This window comes from Nelumbo nucifera, chromosome 5, assembly GCF_055504915.1.
Source record: "Nelumbo nucifera cultivar China Antique chromosome 5, China Antique-T2T, whole genome shotgun sequence".
NCBI lineage: Eukaryota > Viridiplantae > Streptophyta > Magnoliopsida > Proteales > Nelumbonaceae > Nelumbo > Nelumbo nucifera.
Genome location: NC_142653.1, coordinates 32,183,481 through 32,204,880, shown reverse-complemented (window position 1 = coordinate 32,204,880; position 21,400 = coordinate 32,183,481). Strand labels below are relative to the sequence as shown.

General features: G+C 34.7%; 1 protein-coding gene across 4 annotated transcripts; it reads right to left on the bottom strand.

Moving 5' to 3' along the window:
• Positions 1 to 1,182: 1,182 nt before the first annotated feature.
• On the bottom strand, positions 1,183 to 16,745 carry LOC104599969 (S-adenosylmethionine carrier 1, chloroplastic/mitochondrial). 4 transcript variants are annotated; one of them, XM_088888732.1, is made up of 14 exons: positions 16,592 to 16,745; positions 16,192 to 16,284; positions 13,359 to 13,466; positions 11,891 to 11,977; positions 10,030 to 10,102; positions 9,102 to 9,192; positions 7,668 to 7,721; positions 7,494 to 7,589; positions 3,726 to 3,815; positions 3,388 to 3,439; positions 3,082 to 3,143; positions 2,816 to 2,896; positions 2,016 to 2,146; positions 1,183 to 1,754 (listed from the first exon to the last, which is right to left on the bottom strand). In XM_088888732.1, the coding sequence occupies exons 2-13, from the start codon at positions 16,244 to 16,246 to the stop codon at positions 2,018 to 2,020; spliced, it is 978 nt and encodes a 325-aa protein (XP_088744858.1). In that variant the 5' UTR covers positions 16,247 to 16,284; positions 16,592 to 16,745; the 3' UTR covers positions 1,183 to 1,754; positions 2,016 to 2,017. The 4 variants fall into 4 exon arrangements, with proteins under 4 accessions (XP_088744858.1, XP_010261038.1, XP_010261039.1 ...); XM_010262736.3 differs by lacking the exon at positions 16,592 to 16,745 and adding an exon at positions 16,401 to 16,581; XM_010262737.3 differs by lacking the exon at positions 1,183 to 1,754 and having other exon boundaries at positions 1,795 to 2,146.
• Positions 16,746 to 21,400: the final 4,655 nt, after the last annotated feature.

Below are 21,400 nucleotides of genomic sequence, written 5' to 3'. Positions count from 1 at the left end.
ATTTCTTGAGCCCAAGCTCAGACTCTGTAAAATTTCAGAATGGGCCAGTTCGGGCTCAGATTGAGCCCACCCAAGTTGCACCCCTAATTGTAGTGTAGACCTAGGATGAAATCCAGCTTGCAATGGGTATTTAAACTGAAACCAGATTCAGTCAGTGCAAAACTCGTTCCAACAGCCATCATAGCCTTGTATTGGGAATATCTCCCGATGCAAGGCTGTTTGAAAACTGAACGAGCCTTGCACTGACTGAAGCCGATCTCATTTAAACCATCCTGTACTTTTGACCTCTGAAAAAAAAAAAAAAAAAAAAGACATCTTTCAAGTTATCAATTAATAAAACTAATAAACTTTCAGATTTTCCCGTACATCATACAGGTCCCCGCCGGTAACAAAATAAAAACCTACCCTTTCAAACGACCCACAACAATCCATAATTTCAATTTTCATCCATTATGAATTTTGATGACAATCCGAGAGGTGCAGAAGACCATATGGAACTTCGACCACTAGTAGGAAATATGTCTCCATAGATGAAGTTTCTAAGTCTGTCTTTAACTTAAGTTTCTGAACTCGAATAGCTTGGGTCAATTGAGCCCCCACTTTCAAAGCTCTTAGTTCTATTGTTAGAGACGTCCATCCCTCACAAAATGACTCAGTGGCAGCTCTTGCTGTTTGCATAGAGCCTTTATTACAATATTAATTTTTGCAACGTCAGGGTGCAGAAGTCTTCCCACCAGCAATATGTCTCCCAAGCGCTGCAGTGGGAATATCTTGGCAACTTCAGCAAGCTCAAAATGGAATTTACATGCTAAAGAGTTCTAAGAGCCAGAAGTTTATTGCAGACAAGCATTAGGAATAAGTAATATTGTTGTGTAAGAAATGGTTTTCCTGTTTCTTTTAGACGAAAATTATAACTGACATTAAATTTGCACTTTTTTTCTTAAACATGAATTTTATATTCTGTGATGGATATTGTTCAATTTATGGCACCTGTTAGACAGGATGACTAACAATATTTTCCACTCAAGAACTCTAGAATTTAGTTAATGGTAAATGCACTCCTAACGTGAACGCAAAGCCATGCCAACCCACTGTCAATCAGATATGTTTTGACATAAAAAATGTAGATATAAACCTGATGGATTTAAAAGCTGTTTTGGAGTGGATACTAAACATAATAGATTTATCTAATTCAAATAAATTAACCTACCCTGCTTCAGGAGAATAACAGTATGTTGTCACCGTCACATGGAGATGTTGGGTTTTTCTAGTCTATTTACACAACAATACGGACACCAAGATGAAGTCTCATCCACCGACTTATGGTGGCTCAGTTGGTAATAAAGAAGGCCATTACCCAAAGTTGGTCCTGGCTATCCGGGACAGAGGAGCCAGAGCTCCATAACCAAAATAGACTTAGTTTTCCTCATATTTATCCAATCTTTTAAGCAGCATATGTATGATTTTTGTTTGAAGGCCCAGTCTGCAATTGATTCTAGATCAACAATGCATACCGCATGGGTGTCCGGGTTTTGAATAATTTCTTACATTTGATATTTCTTTCTTGCTTAACGCAAGTTCTTACCCCGAAAGATTAATCATCCCTCAAAATCTCTTTTCACCATGCACCAATAACAAGCAATAGCCCTAAATGGCACTGCTAACAGAAAAAGCAATCTTCCCCATGCAAAGGTTCCTGTCAAGTGATTTAGCTTTAGAAGTCACAGAGAACCCAGACAACTTTTAGCAAGAAGCTGCAACAACCAAAGAGCAAACATCACCCAACCAAAAAAATAATTTAAAACGTAAACTTCTAATTTATGATAGGCTAGTCAATCCAAAACAAGGTGAATTGATGGAAGCATAACTAGTCATCTATACAACATGCTTTGAACGTTTTGCATCATAGTGACTTTTTCCTGCTTTTTAGGTGTAGGTTCTAAGTTAATCATAATGAAACAAAATCATCAAACTGAGGTGTTACAAAGGAACATGAACAATGTAGACATAACCACCATCATTGCTGTTTAGAGTTTGCTTTTTCTGCCTCAGGACGCCTTTGAGCAAGCAATTGCTTTGTCCTCTCAAGAACACCAAAGAAAATTGAACCACCAATACCTATCCAAAGTACCCTTGGCCCAATACCCTGAGATAAACAACCAAAAAAAGGAAAAAATATTAGAGCGAGAATTCCTTTGTTCAAGATACATGAAATTTTCCCAGGCAAAGTATGACAATGTTTTCTGAGATGCTCTCCAATTTCTTCCTGCTAGGATTTTCTCACCAACATGTCTAGGGCTATGATTTTTTCTCTTTTCCTTGATTCACTTGAAAGTTACTGGCATCAACATATGATAAGGCCTGTATTGTGAGTTTTGTTATCTAGGTGGGTGCTTTTTTGACATAAGTTAAGGCATTCAGTTTAGGTTCTCAATCAAGGGCATCTAGGTGATGCCTTGACAACTATACTTTCAGTCTCCCAGGGAATGACCCCCTACAGTTGGGTGCTACTAGCCCCTTGGTTTGGTCAATACATTTACCATACATTTAGCTGATCTTTGAGTCCAAGTGAAAAGAGTTCCTATTTCTCTCTCTGGTCTTCTTTTCCTCACCTCTCTTCTTCTCTCTAACAGCAATGCTACTATATAAAGACATAATGATAAAAGGGTGCTTTATCCTCAAGCCTTCACATGCTTGAAGAAGCTATTTTATGCCTCATGTGCTCCTATATTAAAATATCTAGCAAACTGATAGAATTGAATAAGGAATAATAACGTCAATATTTTACTCAAGTTACATGGTGAAACAAAGGTACCTTTAAAAGAGCCGAAGGTCCTTCTTCTCTAACAAGAGTCTGAACACAATCAAAAATTCCTTTGTACTGGTTTGCTGATCCCTGTATACAACAAAATAAAAATAGAATGGCTAAACAGCATCCAAATGAAGCATAATATATGTAAAACAAATTCATAAAAAAAAAAACAATATATGTAAAAAATTGAGATATTGCATGCAACTCAACCAAACCTTACCAACCAATGTCTGCAAAAGCAGTTAGGAAAAGTTAGAAACGAAGTGTACCTGAACCATTAATCTTGTCTTAATCACATCAAGCGGAGTAGTTATGGCCCCAGTTAATGCACCTTCAAAACAATATTCAATTAAAGGAATATCTATGCAAGAATACCTGAACCATCAATCTAGTTCATTTCAGCCTTATGGTAAAGTATTATGCTAAAAGATTTTGTGCCATAATGATTTTTTAGAACTAAAAGAAAAGGTGTCGTCATGACAAATAGGTATGGGAATGTACAAACAAAATGTAATAGCTCTTTTATAAAGAAGGGACAAACACAAACTAGAAGGAGGTGTGGGGCCTTAAATTACCAGCAAAAGCACCAATTATAGCATTCTCTGGATCATTTAAATCTCTCTTTGCCTGCATGACAAATTAAACAAGAAAATGACAATTATTGTCCATAAATTGATGCATAAAATAAAGACAGTGTGTACAGGCAGGGTATATAATGCCTACTCAACAATAAAATAACAGGGTTACTTGAACAAAGGCACAGAATTTTGTCATATACAAAATAAAATTTAAAGCTTGTCCATTATTAAGAAATTTTTGGAAAAATTATGAAACGAAAATACTACACAAAACCCAACAAGCAGTCCTTTCCAATAATTTCAGGTAAGATCTAATAATAGCAAAATGAACTTACTGCTAGCTTATAACCCAGTCGAAGCTGCTCATAGATGCAGAACTGGATGGCATCAAATGGCAAATCTCGCAATAAAAAGGACCCATATCCCTACAGTCTCAAGGTGAAAGGTCAAATAGCAATGCAAAAATATTTCATGATATCAAACAAAGAGAACCTTCACATGGATTAAAATATACATTAAGCATAAATCTACTCCCCCATGTCAAAATTATTCCACTCATGTTTCCCATACTACCCTAATTGATAGCATTAATTTTCATATTCCCATATGATAAGATACTTATCTTTCCTCCATTTGCATTGGGAACACAAGTTCAACCTAGCTAGTATATGAAGAAAGCAAGCTGGAGGCAGTTGGAAGAGTGGGTGTATAAGGAGGAAGTAAGCTGGAAGCAGAAATCCCGGTCCAGGTGGCTAAAGGAGGGCAACAGAAACACTAGTTATTTTTGTTCTATGGCAAACGGCAGGAGGAGGAAAAATTCCATTTCTAGATTGGAAGTTGATGGATCTGTCGACTCTGTCCTGACTACCCAGGATGAGATAGTAGGGGCACTTATAGAACATTTTAAGTCCATCTTTAGAAGGCCTCTAAATGGGAGGGTGTGTGTAGAAGGATTGGATTGGCCAGATATAGGGGCAGAAAATAGGCAACGGCTGGAAAGAAGATTTGAAGTGGAGGAAATCAGGGAGGCAGTATTTTCTATTGGCGGAACAAAAGCTCTAGGCCCGGATGGTTTCACAATGGCTTTCTATCAAGACTATTGGGATGTTTTGGAAAGGGACATAATACTAGTCTTTGATGAATTCTATAGAAGGGGAGTAATTAATCTTGGTTTGAACTCTACCTTCATTACACTAGTCCCGAAGAAGAAAGATGCCTCTTCAACCAAAGGATTTCAGACCAATCAGCTTAGTAAATAGCCTTTATAAGATAATTACAAAGGTGTTGTCTTTAAGGTTAAAGCAAGTTTTTCCAGTTATCATTGCACCAAATCAAGGAGCTTTTTTAAAGGGATGACAGATCACTGATCAAATTTAAATTGCCAATGAGAATTTGGAGAACTTCAAAAGGGCCAAAAAGAAGGGGTGGTGTGCAAGATAGATCTAGAAAAGGCTTATGATTTAGTGGATTAGTCTTTTTTGAAGGAGATTTTGGTAAACTTTGGGTTTGGGGACAGATGGTGCAAATGGTTATGGGGTGTGTCCAGAAGTGTCACTACTCTGTGCTAGTAAATGGGTTAATGGTAGATTTTTTTCCCAACCTTAAGGGAAATAAGACTAAGAGATCCACTCCGTTCCTGTTTACACTGATTGCAGACATTTTGGGGAGATTGATTCATAGAGCAAATTCAAGGAATTTAATAAGAGGGTGGAGAGTAGGAAGGGGGGAGTTACCCCTTACCCATTTACAGTTTGCAAATGACACAATACTGTTCTGTGAGGGTGGAAATTTTTGTTGGATTAGAAACTTGAAATTGGTGATACAAGTTTTTGAACAAATATCCAACTTAAAAGTGAATTTTGAGAAAAGTTGTGTAGTCAGTAGGAGTGAATTTGGGAGAAGAGGAGGTTAGGGAGTGTGCAGAGATTTTGGGGTGTGTAGTGTCAAGTTGGCCTTTGAGCTATCTAGGGTTACCATTAGGATACAATCCTAAAAAATAAGGCTTTTGGAACCCAGTAGTGGAAAGATTTGAGAAGAGACTCACTTCTTGGAAAAGGAACTACCTTTCTCTTGGTCACTCATTAGAGCTACCTTAGCCAATCTGCCCATTTACTTTTTGTCAATTTTCAAGATTCCTGCAAAGGTGGCTAATAGGCTAGAGAAACTAATGATATATTTTCTCTAGGAACCAGGAGAGGAGAAGAGGGACCATAGGGTGGGTTGGGAGATAATGTGTAGAAGTAAGGAGCAAGGAGGGCTAGGGCTAGGGAATATTAGAAAAGGGAATGAGGCTTTGTTGGGGAAGTGGTTATGGAGGTTTCCTTTAGAGAAGGAGAAGTTGTGGGCTAAAATAGTGGCTAGCATTCACGGACTGGAAGGCAATGGATGGGATCCCAGAATTCTAGCAAGCACTACAAATGCCTAACCCTGGAAAGCCATCCACAACTTGCTATCAGCTTTCTCCCCTCTGATCAGGTATGACTTAAATTCTGGAAATTTCATAAAATTTTGGGAACAAATTTGGTTAGGGAGCACCCCTTTGAAGGACCAATTTCCATCTTTATATGCCCTCTCTGATCTGAAAAATGAGCCTATCTCTTCCTTCCTTGTCCCATCTTCTTCCAACTCGGGGTTCGGTTGGAATATGGGGTTAAGAAGGGATGTTAGAAACACTGACCTGAACAACATTTCGACTCTCCTCGGTCTTCTTGAAAATATTTTCCTGGACCCCACAAAGGACACCAGAATTTGGAAACCCACCCCCTCGGGCTTGTTCTCTTGTGCTTCTTTCTTCAAAGCCTTAGCTGAGCCAACCAGTCCCATGGACCCTCCTTTCCCTGTCAAAGAGATTTGGGGTAAGCCAATTCCTTCTAGGGTTGGGAGTTTTTGTTGGGAAGCTTTTCTGGAAAGAGTCAACTAGTGATCTGCTTGAAAAAAAAGAGACCCAAGACATGCTTATCTCCTCATTGGTGTGTTATCTATAGAGCCGATGGGGAAACTGGTTTTCACATGTTGGTCTCTTGCCAGTATGCAAGAGTGATTTGGGAACGGGCATTATCCCTTTTTGGGTGCAGTTGGTTCCCTCCGTTGAGCTTGCAGATGCTATTTTCTTCTTCCTTCTTCAGGTGGCAGTGTAAAAGAGGCAGGGCCATGTGGAGATGCCTAAGAGCTGCAGTATGCTAGTTTTTGTGGGAGGAAAAGAACAGACTTTTTTCTGAAAAAAAGAGAGGAGGGTTGAAGACCTGATTGACTTGATCCATTTCAGGGTAGTACAGTGGCTGAAATCCTCAGAGTTGTTCAAAGATTTCACTGTGGATGACTTGCTTAGAAAGTGGAGTGAGATTGCTAATTGTAACCAAGTCAAAACAGACCTGAGATTGTCCTAGAATCCCCCCCTTCCGGCTTCATAAAACTGAACTTTGATGGGAGTAGCAGAGGGAACCAGGGCTTTCAGGTAATTGAGGGTGTGTTTAGGGATGAGAATGGGACTGTTTTAGCTTTGTTCTCAGGCCCAATAGGGACGGGGGATTCTCTCAGCTGAGATCTGTGCAGCTGTGGAAGGTGTCCAGAAAGCAAAGGAAATGAATTTTCAGGAGACTTGTAATTGAAGGGGATTCAAAGGTGGTAGTAGGGTGGCTGAAAGAAGATAAGGCTGGCCTATGGGGGTATAGCAATGAAAGGAAAAAGTTTAAGTGGCTGGTCAAGGACATGGAAGTGAAGTTCAGATGGGTGAAGAGATCTGCTAACCCATTTGCTGATAAGTTAGCAAAGCTGGGGGTGGGTAGGGAAATTTTATTTTGGGCTCAGTTGTAATTTCAAACTTTGTTTGGGGCTTTGGCCTCAGTAGGGGGAGAAAAGAAAATTTATCTCCCTTTATGTACCATATTTATAGACTGACTAATGAAATTGTTGTTATTGATAAAAAAAATGTATATGAAGAAAGAAAAGATAATGGCTTCATTCACCAGTGTACAACCACACCAAATTTCTGTCCTCAAAACAACAAATCTACATACTCTTTCTATAAAAGTGAAACCGAATTATTCCAGAATGAAGTAACTACTTGAAGTAGGAACCTTTAAGGGAGAGAAACAAAATCATACCGCATAAAGACCTTTAAAACCCTCTTTGGCAACTATAAGGTGGACAGCATCAGGAGCTGAAGCAAATTGCCCAGTTTGCATTCTTTGCTTGACAACCTGGAAACTATTGAAGCTGAGAACAAGACAGGTGAAGTGATGTTAAAGAACGGGGAGTGAAGGAGTCAACTTAACTACCTCTGTTGGTACACGAATGAGAGAAGCAGCAACTCCACCAATGGCACCTGCAGTCTACATTAAGTCTGATAATCCATTAGAAAAGACAAAAGGAAGGCCTGTTGCCAGAGACAGAAAATAAGAATGGGTAAAAAGGTTCTTAATGTGGCAGATGAGGAAGTGAATACACAGCCAAACTCAAGCCCAGAGTTTAGCAGGAAATAAGACTACAGTCATCAAGACACCATCAAGGGGGACTATCTGACCAAATCATGAAGCAAGCATAAAGGTTCCATTTCAAAGTTATAGGCTGCTCAAGGGCATAAATCTCTAGGCTAAACAGGCTGGCTTCTGAAAATATGTAAAGGTCTTAACTACTTTCTTTTCCTCTGCAAAAATATGTTTTATCATACAAGTAGGGTGACCGTGATTAAGTCTATAGATAAGTGAAGATGCTCAACTGATGATAATGAACATTATATAAGAAATTTTGAAGTAAAATGCAATGAAGATTGATGATTTGGAACAGACATTTGGAAGCATTCCATTCCTCTTTTTGGTACTTAATGGTGGCTCCGAAGTGTTTTGGAGCCTACTTCCCCACTCCCCCCCCCCCTCCTTTCACATACATAAAAAAGGCTATTACAAATGTTGGTCCCAGCTATCCCGGTCTTGGGAGTGGTCTCCTTCAGACATGTACCCATGTTTTCATTACACCAGTAATTGCTCCTCAACTCCCATCCAAAAATAAAACAAAAGAAAAGATGAGGAAATTAATACAGCAGAGCTCCAGACTACCTTGCCATTAAGATGCATTGAAATGGTTTCTCTCTTGAGAATTCAAACCCTCGCTTTAGGAGAATCTTATGGAGATCAGAAGGGCAAATATCATCTGGGTATACCCTGGCCTGAATGAGTATGGTGATTGAATTAATTCTGAGATCTTATCCCTCTATACAGTTAGAGGCTCTTTTTCCATAGGGATATAGATGGTTGAGAATGAGGGAGACAAGGTAATAATTGGTCAGATGACCAATGACGCATTTAGTCCCTAATCATTGTGACATCCCATGGCTTCAAGAATGAGCAGCTTGTTTAGGTGGATTTTAAGGACAACTAATTTTTTAATCAATAGTCTCAATAGGGATGTGGTAATGAGGCTGATATAGTTATTGTACATGGTTCATTCAGGTTCTATTTCTTGTATCTTGTTATGCCAGCTTCCACTTCATTTTCTTGGGGCCCCTCCCTCTTGTAGGGGCATACTTTGGCCATACCACTACTTTTTGCTTATATTAATGCAAACTTTGGATTGTTATAATTAAAAAAAGGAAAGATTGGTCATTTTTCTTCTTCATCCAGGCACAGAGAAAAAAATACAGAATTCAACAATATAAAGTTAGTTAAGTTCCTGAAACAAATTACCAGGTTAACCATCAGTTCATACCCACTTACCAAATGAGCAATAGCACTAAGATTTTCAGGGAAGCTCCGTAATAATTTCTGCTTTGTAGGTTCATATACACCAACAAACAAAGCAGAAGCCCTGCAGGATAGAAACAACATTGTTTACCAATTCGGGCCAATAAGCAGTTTGAGGATGTAACAGGACAAACACATTATGAGAATTGCTTTTTTTTGTAGTTTATTCTTCCCTTCTTTTCAGAAGGGGGCAGAATAAATGATGGATTCATATAAAATCAACATGGATAGTTAACTATCTACTAAAGATGCCAGATACAGATACAGGTACAGGAAACAGGGATATGACTCTCTATTTCCTAAAATTCTAAACACAGATACAGACACAGATTTTCCCCTTCCTGTCCTGCATCAGAGGATCTATCAAGATCAAGTTCTGGCCATAGTTATAAGTTACAACTAGTCCAAATCTGACCCAATATCATGAAATCATCACAAATCCTTCTATTTCCTTTAAATATTCCTCCATTCCTTCAGTTTATTGGCCACCAAGTTCTCCTCCTTCATTAGGCTCTCTCTTTTGATTGGGTACAGGGAGGTGCTGATATGGTTCAGTCTGGAGATCAGAGATCACATTTTCAGAAACATCTTTAACACAAATTGATAGTCTCTTAGCATAATTATGGGACCTAACAATGTCAGGAGTCAGGAAAGTACAGTGCAAGACATTGAGGATGAAAGTGGGGTAGTGGCTGAACACAATATGAACAACTTGTCATAAGTAAACTCTAATTTGAAACCTAGACCTTGACTTGGAACTGTGAAGTACCTGAAAGGCATATCAAGTAGAAGACAGTACAGTACAAGTAAAACTCATAAAATTATATTGAAATGAAAAGGTCCAATATGAATTTCAGAAGAAAATGTTAAGATATATTTCCAATCAGCATGAGGAGCCTACGGTAAAACCCCAGCAAGGTTTCCAGCCAGTCCAGAATAAAGGCCCTTCAAGAGAATCTCTCCTCCACCACGAGCTGCCTGAAAATAGAAAAAACCAATACAGGCAGTTTTATGAGATAATGTTATGAGGGAAATATAAAAATATTAAAAAACAATTGTAGAGAAGTTTAGTTATCGAAGAATTACATAATTCCCTTCATGCAATTATGCACATATAAACACATATACATGCACATTACTGATCAGAGATTTTACTAGAATAATAACAAAGGTATATCCAACCCTCCCTGCTGTAGTTGTGGTAGTAGACCATGAGCATTTTCCAAGTTGCTAAAACCCCACAACATACAACCGCCCCCCGGTAACCCAACCACAAGCCTGGAGGATCAAAGCAAATATGTTTAATTTTAATTCCATTAGAAAGTCTACTTACAAGTGACATCAGAAATGCCATGCTAAAAACAAAAGGGATAATATATTGTGAGACCAAAACTCAAAAAAATAGAAAATATTATTTCCTCCTTCATAGTAGTATATATATATATATATATATATATATATATATATTCTGAAGCATCTTACCCCCACACCACAGCTCTTACAAGTAACCTAATGAGATCCTTGTCCAAAAACTTGACAAGCCATGCCCCAACTACCACAAAGTGGGCCATGGAATTAAGATGGTAACAAATTCTAACATGCCCCTACCATAACCATAGAAAAAAGTTATCAAAATGCAATTCACAAGATTACTCACAATGCAAAGAAGCCTAATAAAAAGAAACATATAGAAACTCAACGGGGTTATCAATTGTTACTATTTGGATGCTTGTATCTCATCATCCAGCCACTGGATTTGCTTAGGTTTAGATAATGTGATGATGAGAAAAAGTGATAAAAATGCAATTCAAAGATTACTCACAATGCAAAGAAGCCTAATCAAAAGAAAATACAGCAGCTCAACTAGGTTCTTGATTGTAACTGCTGGGGTGCTTGTATCTCATGATCCAACCACTGGATTTGCATAGGTTTGGATATGTGATAATTATGAGTCTACTACACTGTTTTAAATTTTCAATCAATCATAGAAGTGGAAAGGTACCGTCCAGGAATTGTACAGAAGCTGGTTTTTACAAATTGATAGAAACATGAATTCTGGTCAAAGTCAAAATTCGATCTTTAACCATATAAGCTCACTACTATGTGTCACCCAACATAGAGGAGTCTGGCAGTCTTTAATTTTAATTTTTAATTGGATTTAGTTGGGTTGATAAGGTACCAAAGATTTTTGCCTTGAAAAAAGTAAAAAATCATTAAACACAGATTTTTTAAGACATTTTGGTACTTGAATATTGGTCCACTAAGTTGTTTCAATGGTCCAAGGTTTCATGAATTCTAGTGGGTTATTATGGATAGTTCTGTGAATGGTAGCATGAAGAAATTTTTTAATAGAATTTTTTTCTTCTTTGGGAGAAACTTTTTCTCTTTCTGTGTAGCTTGGCCAATCATAAAAAGGCCATCTTTCACTGTTCTACTTAGTTTGCACTCTCTTTCTTATTATTAGATTAATGTTTTCAACTACTATTTTTTTCTTCAATTTATGTGGTTCTATCTGTGTTAAAAAGCTTTTATCCTAAATACCCAACCCACATAAACACACTAAATTTTGAGAGCTTTTTGCAGGAAATTTCAACTTGATTTCAAGTAGGCTACCCATCTCATGAATAAAAAAGGCCATTACCCAATTTTGACCCCAGCTAGCATATAAATATTTCTGTGGCTAACCTGCAAAACACTTTAATGTTCATATTAATTCATGCAACAAAAGGACAAACCATAATGGCTTTTGCTCTCTAATTAACCTGCCTGCAGGCGAGTCTTTATTGTATCAATTGGGTATAAAGCTGTTTCAACAATGACTCCAGCAGTACCTCCTGCTATAACTCCCTCTGTAAGATCCAGAACAGCAAATTAGAAACATGGAAGCATACCAATTTAAATTTTCCTCTCTATTCCTTAGTACGAAGACAAAATTGTAGCATAGGCAAGAAGTTTCAGATCTTAAATTTAATTCTAGAAACAAAAAACTAAACCCCCATAAAACCAGCTGGACTGAACCTTTCTGATTACATCAGTAAAAGCAGTCCACTTTTTGACAAAATCAAGAAGATTGTTCTCATGTACAGTACAAACAAAACATGTGCCCCTTGATCAATAATAAAAACATCATTGTTCGTAAGAACTTTTTCTCTTATTTTAAATTTCTTGATACAATAGCTAGATGGATATATTATATTGCCTAATGAACTTCTAATGCTCACGCAGAGCAAGCATGTTTGTGCCCAACCAACAACAAAAACATGTGTGCGTGTGTATACAGAGAGAGAGAGATATAAAAAAATAAGGAGATATATAAATTCCACAGAGCATCATAGCATGTATCTAGATATTGTATTTATTTGTAAGATAAAGTTTATTGATAATGAAAAGGAAAACATGGAAGACCATTCTCATATAACCATTTATTGATTAATCAGATTCAATTTCTCATTTTTCCTTATTTTGATTGAAAAGCTCTACAAGTTTTTTTCGCCTCCAACTTACTAAGACACAAAGAAAAAGATAAAAGAAGAATTCTTTGATGAATTTATTGCCCCTACCTTAAAACTATTTTACTTTAGAAACTGTCCTTTTCATTATAAAAAAAAAAAAAGAAACAACAATAATAAAATTATTTCTTCTATGAATATTTAGAGTCTTCCAAATTGTCAAATGACTATTTGTTTCATAAAATTCCAAATTATTTTACTAGAAAATTCATTAAATTAAAAGTGAAACACTCAAACCAGCACAGACACCTTGGGCCCATGGTAGTTGTATTGTGGCATGCTTTCATGCAGACTCTTAGGTGTGTTGCAAGCTTGCCAGGTAATTGGGTTGCTGCTAGCATTCCGCGTAGAAGATACACACATATTTGAAAACAAGGCATTGGAAGAGATTATGATTGCGAAGAAGGTTATAGGGATGTTATTTTCTTGGATGACCAGGCATGAATCATTCAAAGGAAGATCATACAGCTCTTTTTTATTCTTATTTTCTTTTTAAGAATCACTTTCAGAAATCTTATGTAAATTCCCAATGTACAGTCCCTTGTTGTACATGGGTTCTTTTAATGAATATAATCATTACACTTTACCTTTTTCTAAAAAAAAAAGTGTTTTGAAAGTGAAATAATTTTGACCAACTATAAACAAAACCAACCTTCTTGAGAAGTTGTCCTTCAAACATCCAAAACCTAAATCCAACTTCAGAAAAATTCATAGAGCATACCAAATAAAACACGTAAAAAATTGAATGGCTTTTCTTCACTTGTGCTAATTGATGCAAAGAACTTCCGTTGGTCCCACTGAGAATTACATATTTTGCTTTTGTGTGAACCTGCAAAACCATATCACCTGCTCAAAAGTAACAATAGAGTTGATTCTGGACATAAAACCAAAACATACTGAAATGACATATAATACCTCAATAAATTTGAGACATTATAGAAAATGATCCCAGAAACGGTATTAACTCTAAGGTTCAAAGCATTGATATGATACACCCCATATCAGGTGTATCATATCATATCTTTGGATTTCCAATACACCTATTTAAAGGTGTTTTGAGGAAACGGGTGTTTATTGATTAAACAATATAAAAAATGTGTAAGACAGAAATTTTGAAAAAAAAAACTAAAAAAATAAAAAGCGTGGGGTAAAAAAGTATCGATACACCCCTGCCGGCGGTATTGGGGTGTATCAATACTTTAAACCACGATTAACTCAACTGGTGTTCCTATCAAGTACAATGAGTTGAAACATGCAATGCAAATGAATAAAGAATAAAAGAAACAAAATTCAAGGTGGATGAGTACTTAAGTAATTAAATTCTAACTCTTGTTAGTGCATACGTCAATAATCCCAGCTCTTTCACTTCTTGTTATCCAAAACTGCAGGTGTTATTTCTGGAAAATCCTTGCAGAAATAATTTGTTATTCTCCTTGAGTTGGAGTAATCGCCACTTATGAAAACATTGCAGATTTTCGTGTGAAGACTTTGAACCCATTGGGGAAATCTTCAATCCTTTCACAACATTATATTGAAAAGTTAATAAGCAACACAGAAAGTTCCTAAGTGCTTATCAAAACACACACACACACACACAGACAAAGGTTCCTAAGCCTCTTGAATGATTATTCAGTTCCTATGTGTTTTGCTATTACTTGCTCGTACTATAAGCAATCAGCAACAGGTCATATGTGCTGACTGAGAAGAAAAAAAAAAAAACTTCTTTTTTTATTTTGGTAGAGGAAACCGGTCTTCACACCCTGTTAAGGTGTCCCTTCTCCCTAATAGTTCAGTAAAACTATGTGGCAATCAGTGCACTTAATGGAGCATATATGCATCTGCACATTTATAAATAAACAATATGGTTGAAAATGCCTTCTTCCCTCTCACTGGGATGCATCATGCAATTGAGGTAACTTAGATGGTGTTTGGCACCAATGCATTTCACAGGCATTCCGTTTCACAAGTGTTCCCAATTCATAAGTGCTTCATTTCTACTTTTTTTTTTGAAAAACAAAAAAAAAAATCATGTTTGGTGGAGATGCATGCTTACTGGGCGTTAAAATGTTTTGTAATATATTCATATGACAACTGTATAACATTTCAAAAAAGCTGTCAGCTTTTTCAAATTTCAATGTGCCACACCACTTTGGTGATTCAAGAAACGTCTCTTTTAAAAAATCCCAAAGCTCATCATTGCAGCAACATTTTTTTCAAAAAACAGTTTGCAATTAAATAGCATTTCCATTTTTTTGTTTTTTCTAATGTGGATAGCTCGTGAAACAAAACACTTGTGAAACACTATGGTGCTGAACACCCACTTAATTTAACAAAACAGATTTGACCTTTCCATATTTCAAAAGCATTTCCCCATATGAACTAAATGGAAGTTGATCTGACATTTAAAGGAATTGCAATTCTTGCTCTAGATTCTGGACATTAAGATATTCTGCCCAATCAATTTAGGGTGTCCTCAACATAAATTTCCTTGGAAGCAACAAAGAGACCAGACACTTGATAATCTCACCACAATTGATGATTTTGATGGCTCAATTGTTAACATGCAGAAAATAAGAGAAATCTTAGCACTTCTAAATCAGCTAAAGATGACCAAGGATTTAAAGATCCATTGTTTAACTTTGAAGGAGATTGTAGCAATATGATAGCTTGGGTTTCTGCAAGAATACCCTGTTTTCCCAAGTCCATTCATTAACTCCTTTTTAGTTTTTTTTTTTTTTGATAATTGAAAATGATTTCATTCAACAAGAGGAATAAGATTTTACAAGAATCCCTTGGAGAGGCACGAGATGCAGCCTCCCCTAACCATTACAAGAGATCAGAAATAAAATTACAATGCTGCCCAGAATAAATGGTCTCTAGTAGACCCTGTTTAGCAAGATGATCAGCCAAGGCATTTACCTCCCTACCCACCCACTGGTATCTACACGAGATGCAGCCTCAATAACTCCTTTTTAGTTATTGATAACACATTGAAGCAATTTCAAGAAAATAAAGTGAATAAAGGAATGTTTCCTTGGTTAACTCATGATAAGGTGATGTGGTTTTCTCACATTGACATTACATCTAATCCTTTTTGCCACCAAAAGTTTTAACTTTTTTTATTCTTCTTTTGTATGTGGCACGTTGGATTTGTCCCTTTCCTTGTATCCTAGACTCCTCTTTCGACTTCAGCGAGAATGTTCCCTATAGCATAATCCTTTGATAGCTTCAGGTAAAAGAAGAATCAAAGCCACGCTTCCTTTCAAACAGTGTACAGCTTTTTATTTAAGAGGTTAGAGATGGAACGTATGGATATTGAAAATTCTGAAAAGGAAGTGGAGAAGTGGCCACTTACGAGAAAAGACTTCATCTAGTCATAGTTGATAAAGATTATTGCAAGAATTAACCAAAAAAAAAAAAAAACTGTTTATCTATATGTAAGAGCCTTCAACATCATTCGACACAATGCAACCAATTTAAGAACATCCAAAGCTAGTTCAACTCATAGAATTTACCAAGAAATATTTGTAAAGTGCTTCAGCGTGACCTGTTACCTGAAAAGTCAGCTGGAGAGCTTTTGGCATCCACGAACAGCGTTAGAGGACCCATTAAGGTCCTAGAAATTCTTTTTTTCTCCTCTCTTTTACCTAAAATTTGTACAATTGACAAAAGAATGCGACTTCAACATTCTTGACGTTGTTCAGAATAAAATCGACTACAACAGAAGGTGGAGGTTTCGGATTCTTCATGCATTTGGCATTACCAGACAATTTTCGGATACCCATATTCCAGTAACTTTCAGAATTAAGTGTCAATCTAGCATTTCTTCATACAATATACCTCCATGAACTAACTGGTTTCTATATAACAATTGTCTGTACCTTCTCCGAGTAAAGAAATGGAAAACGAGAATAAAGAAGCATCAAAAACAGAGAGAGAGAGAGAGAGAGAGACCTGTTGGGTAAATCTGCTGCTTTTGAGTTCTCTTACTTCTCTAGGAAAACGAAGCCAACCGGGCCGGGTAAGGAAGGGATGAAGATTTGAAGATGGAAGAGGTTGCACGTGTTGTTTTGTAATTTACCAAAAATGGGTAAATTGCTGAAACCGACTGAAGTTTGCTAATTGCAATTACCTCCGATATGCACATCCAACCGTTGGGAACATTTCCGCTACCCTCGCAGCACATTCATCCATTCATGCATTGAGAACATTTTATATCTATAATATATCTATAGTGTGAATTCAATGTAAAATTTTTGGATTAAAATTATCCAGAAAGATTATAAAACTTATTTTATTATAGCTTTAATATCAGATTTAATAGCTAAAAAAATCCCATAATTATGTATTTAGTCTATTTTAATGATAAGGGTTAAAAATGTAACTTCAATTAGTACTTTCCACCTCATTTAATCCCTTTTTATTAAGTCTTATACTTAGGTATTAATTCTCATTTTCTCTTACTAAATCTTATATTTAAGTTATTTTCACTAATAAATATTAATAATTAGCATTGTTTTCAAAACCAGACTAGATCGGATGGTGATACCAAAAAAACTAGGAACTAGTCACCTGACTGGTTCCATTTCACCCAAAAACCGCTCTTTGGCAAAAAAAAAAACATTGATTTGGTCAATGAACCGTTGACCTAGGTAGTCAACTCGTCAACCCGAACAATGGTTTTTGGCCTTTTTTTGTTTTTTATTTTTTTGATAGAATGGGTTGTCCATTTAGACAATTTGACCCGAGAACCGGCCCTTATTCCCTGTTTGGTCCAATTTTAAAAACTTTGCTAATTAAGATCTATGTCAATATTTTTAGCAATATAAACCCATATATTTTAAAATTAACTCAAAAACAAAAACCATTTTTTATTTAAGTGATGGCTAAACAATTCAACCATCCAAATCAAAGTCATCAACTTATGAAGTCATAGTTAGGTAATAAAATTTTTAAAATAAAAATAAATATATAAAATTACAAAAATATAGAAAAATTAGATGCGTTTATGATATTTTTATTAATCAAATTAAAAAAGTATAATAAACAATAATTATTTTTATTGATAATGAAAATAAAATACATAATTTAGAACTAATAGAAAATGAAATTATTTTACGATTTGGCAAAGACCAATGGTTCAAATTTTGGGTCAAATGTAATATCATAAATAAATAATAAAATATAAAAAGACATAAATTTTGCAAAAAAAAAGCATTTAGGGTTATATATATATATATATATATATAATATAATATCATGTAATTATCATATTAAACAAGAAGTAAGTGTGACATATCAAAATTATTTTTACACATGAAAATACTAAAAAAAAGTTATAGAAAAAAATAGAACACGTCTATAATTCTATATTACACTACTATTAAAAACATGAATATTGTGGAACTTTCTTTTCACTAAAATACTCACTTTTGAATTTAGTTTCTATTTAATTGTGAGGTTTAAATTGTAAATTGAACTACTACTTTTCACCTCATTCAATTTCTTACATTTCTTGATAAATGAACAAAAAAAATACCAAAAAGATAAAACATTAAAAAAAATCTAACCAAACAGGCAGGCTTATTAATGATACTTTAAATTTCACAGCTCGATCCAATTATCACATATTTGGATGAGGTATTTATGTAATCAGATTTGGATTTTGCAATTTGCTTCCGATTAATAATAAAAACAACAAATATATAAAAAAATACATATTTATAGAATTTTTTTTATACATTATTACAATCATCATCACCATCTAGAATTGGCACGTGCAAAGTGAAAGTTTGAAAATGCCCATATTTGTGTATTTAATCCATCTCTAATTGTAAGGGATGAAGTGGTAACTCCAAATTAACTCTTATACTTAAGTTATTAACTCTCATTTTCTCTTATTAAATCCTATATTCAAGTTATTTTTTATTAATAGATGCTACTAATGTCAATATTTTTAACAATATAAATCTATATATTTTAAAATTGACTCAAAAACAAAATCATTCTTTATCCAAGTGGTGGCTAAGCAATTCAACCATCCAAATCAAATCAATCAATTTATGAAGTCATAGTTAGGTAATAAAATTTTTAAAATATAAATAAATATAGAAAATTACAAAAAAAAGAAAAAAAAATTAAACATATTTATGATATTTTTATTAATCAAAATAAAAAATAAGTGTAATAAACAAGAATTATTTTTATTGATGATGAAAGTGATATACATAATTTAGAACTAACCAAAAATAAAAATATTTTACTATTTGGCAAAGATCAATAGTTTAACTTTTGGGTCAAACTTATTAACCTTTAATGTCATAAATAAATAATAAAATTAATAAAATATAAAAATAAAAAAAAAAACATAAATTTTGCAAAAAATAAACAATTTATATATATATATATATATATAGATAGATAGATAGATAGATAGATAGATGGATGGATGGATGGATGGATGGATGGATGGATGGATGGATGGATGGATGGATGGATGGATGGATGGATGGATGGATGGATGGATGGATGGATGGATGGATGGATGGATGGATGGATGGATGGATGGATGGATGGATGGATGGATGGATAGATAGATAGATAGATAGATAGATAGATAGATAGATAGATAGATAGATAGATAGATATCATATTAAACAAAATTTAAGTGTGGCATGTCATAATTAATTTTACACAAGAAAATACAAAAAAAAAATTATAAAAAAATGAACACATGTATAATTCTATATATACAATGCTATTAAAAATATAAATAAGATTGTGGAACTTTATATTGACTAAAATACTCATTTTTGAATTTAGTCCCTATTTAATTGTAAGGTTTAAATTGTACATTGAACTACTACTTTTCACCTCATTCGATTCTCTCTATTTAAATCTTACATTTTTTTGATAAAACATAAAACATTACAAAAGAAAAAAAAAAGAGTCTAACCAAGCAGGTAGGCCTATCAATGATACCTGAAACTTTACAACTCGATCCGATTATTACATATTTGGATGAAGTGTTTATATAATCCAATTTAGATTTGGCAATTTGCATCCGATTAATAATTAAAAACAAAAAATAAAAAATGCATAAAATTTTATAGAAAATTTTGGATACACTATTACTATCATTATCATCATCTAGACTTGCTCACGTGCAAAGCATGTACATACTTACTAGTGTTCCCAATATGCGGCTACAAACTTTTGTAAGATTGGTATGAGGAGTGTTAAGGAGGAATATATCATATACATGGTCAAACCCAGTCCAACCTATCATACCCACTACAAAATGCATGGTTTTAAAATAGGATGATTTAATCATTCAACCTAGAATTAGGGATGCAAACGGATTGGATCAGATTCAAATCCTATCTGATAGTGTTTATGTCGGATCTAATAAGAGTTTATTTGAATTTGAATCCTATTGGTAAGTCAAATCTTCAGATTTGATCCGATCCGACTTGTTTTCTTTAAAAATTAATAAATTATTAAAAGAAAATAAAATATACTAATTTAAATAAAGTAAAAACAAAAAATACAAGTATTTTTAATTATTTTCATCATATATATACATGTTTTTTTTATAAAAAATTAAATAATATACCAATTTTGTAAAAATATATTTATAAATAAATAAATGAATAACATACATATATGTATTGTATATATATATATATATATATATATATATATATATATATATCAAATCAAATCTTCTCAGATCGGATAGGGGGTGATCCGAGTACGATCTGATTTCTGATAGGATCCTACTATACGATTCGATCCAATCTGAAGATCTGAATAGGGGTGATCTGAATTCGATCAAATAGGATCGGATCGGATCATGATCTAATCCATTTACACCCCTACCTAGAATCAGCCACTTGGGGGGGGGGGGGGAGGGAGAGAGGGAATGGTGGTAGTAATTACTACTGTTGTTGTTGTTGTCTCTGTTAGTGTCATTGTTCCCTCCTCTTCTTCTTATACTACTTTTTTTTTCTTTCTTTCTTTCTTTCTTTTTCAGTTGGCATCCACATCCCTCCTGCCCTAATATTCTAATCTAAAAGGTTAAGATTTAAAATTAGATGTTAGAATGAACTCAAGTGTTTGAACCATTTGATCCAAATGGTTAGACTGCTGACATGAAAATCAATGGTCAAAGTTTTTTCATTTCCATGTCAGTTTTTAAAACTTTGAGCAAATGTTCAATTAGAGCTACTATACACAAGGCCATCCAATGAAAGTTGGGACCATATCAATACTTTTTTCTCAGTTACTAGTGTAAGAGAACATGTTATGCATGTGTGCAAGTATAGGGGTGTTGGTGCTTTGGTTTGATTTGAAGAAAATCTCTGACTAAACTAGTAAATTACAATTTGAGAATTTCTTAGACCAAACCAAACCATTTTAGCATAGAAACCAAATCATACCAAATAGTTTTATTATGGTTTGGTCTGATTCCTAATATGGTTTGGGCTATTTAACTATTGGGCTTAACTCAATTAGAAAGCCCACCATACATACACATATAATTTAGTTTAGTTTGATTTATGGTTTGGTGTTGTTTCTAAAATTTAGAAAACCAAATCAAACCGTTTGAGGGTAAACCAGACCAACCAATTTCAGTTTGGTTCAGTGCACTTTGGGAGTATAGACCATATATATAATATAATGAACACCCTATGTGAAAGCAGTATACTTTTTTCTAACAAATTAAAAGTGAAAGTATATAAGAAATTAAATCACATTAAC

What these genes read in the sequence shown, in the direction of transcription:
- LOC104599969 (XM_010262736.3), bottom strand. Translation starts at nt 16,422, where the DNA reads ATGGGTATCCGAAAATTGTCTG. An exon ending in AACCTTGCTGGGGTTTTACC is followed by an intron (nt 9,193 to 10,029) that starts GTAGGCTCCTCA and finishes TCTATCCTGCAG; the next exon opens with GGCTTCTGCTTTGTTTGTTG. An exon ending in TTAGTGCTATTGCTCATTTG is followed by an intron (nt 7,722 to 9,101) that starts GTAAGTGGGTAT and finishes GACTTAATGTAG; the next exon opens with ACTGCAGGTGCCATTGGTGG.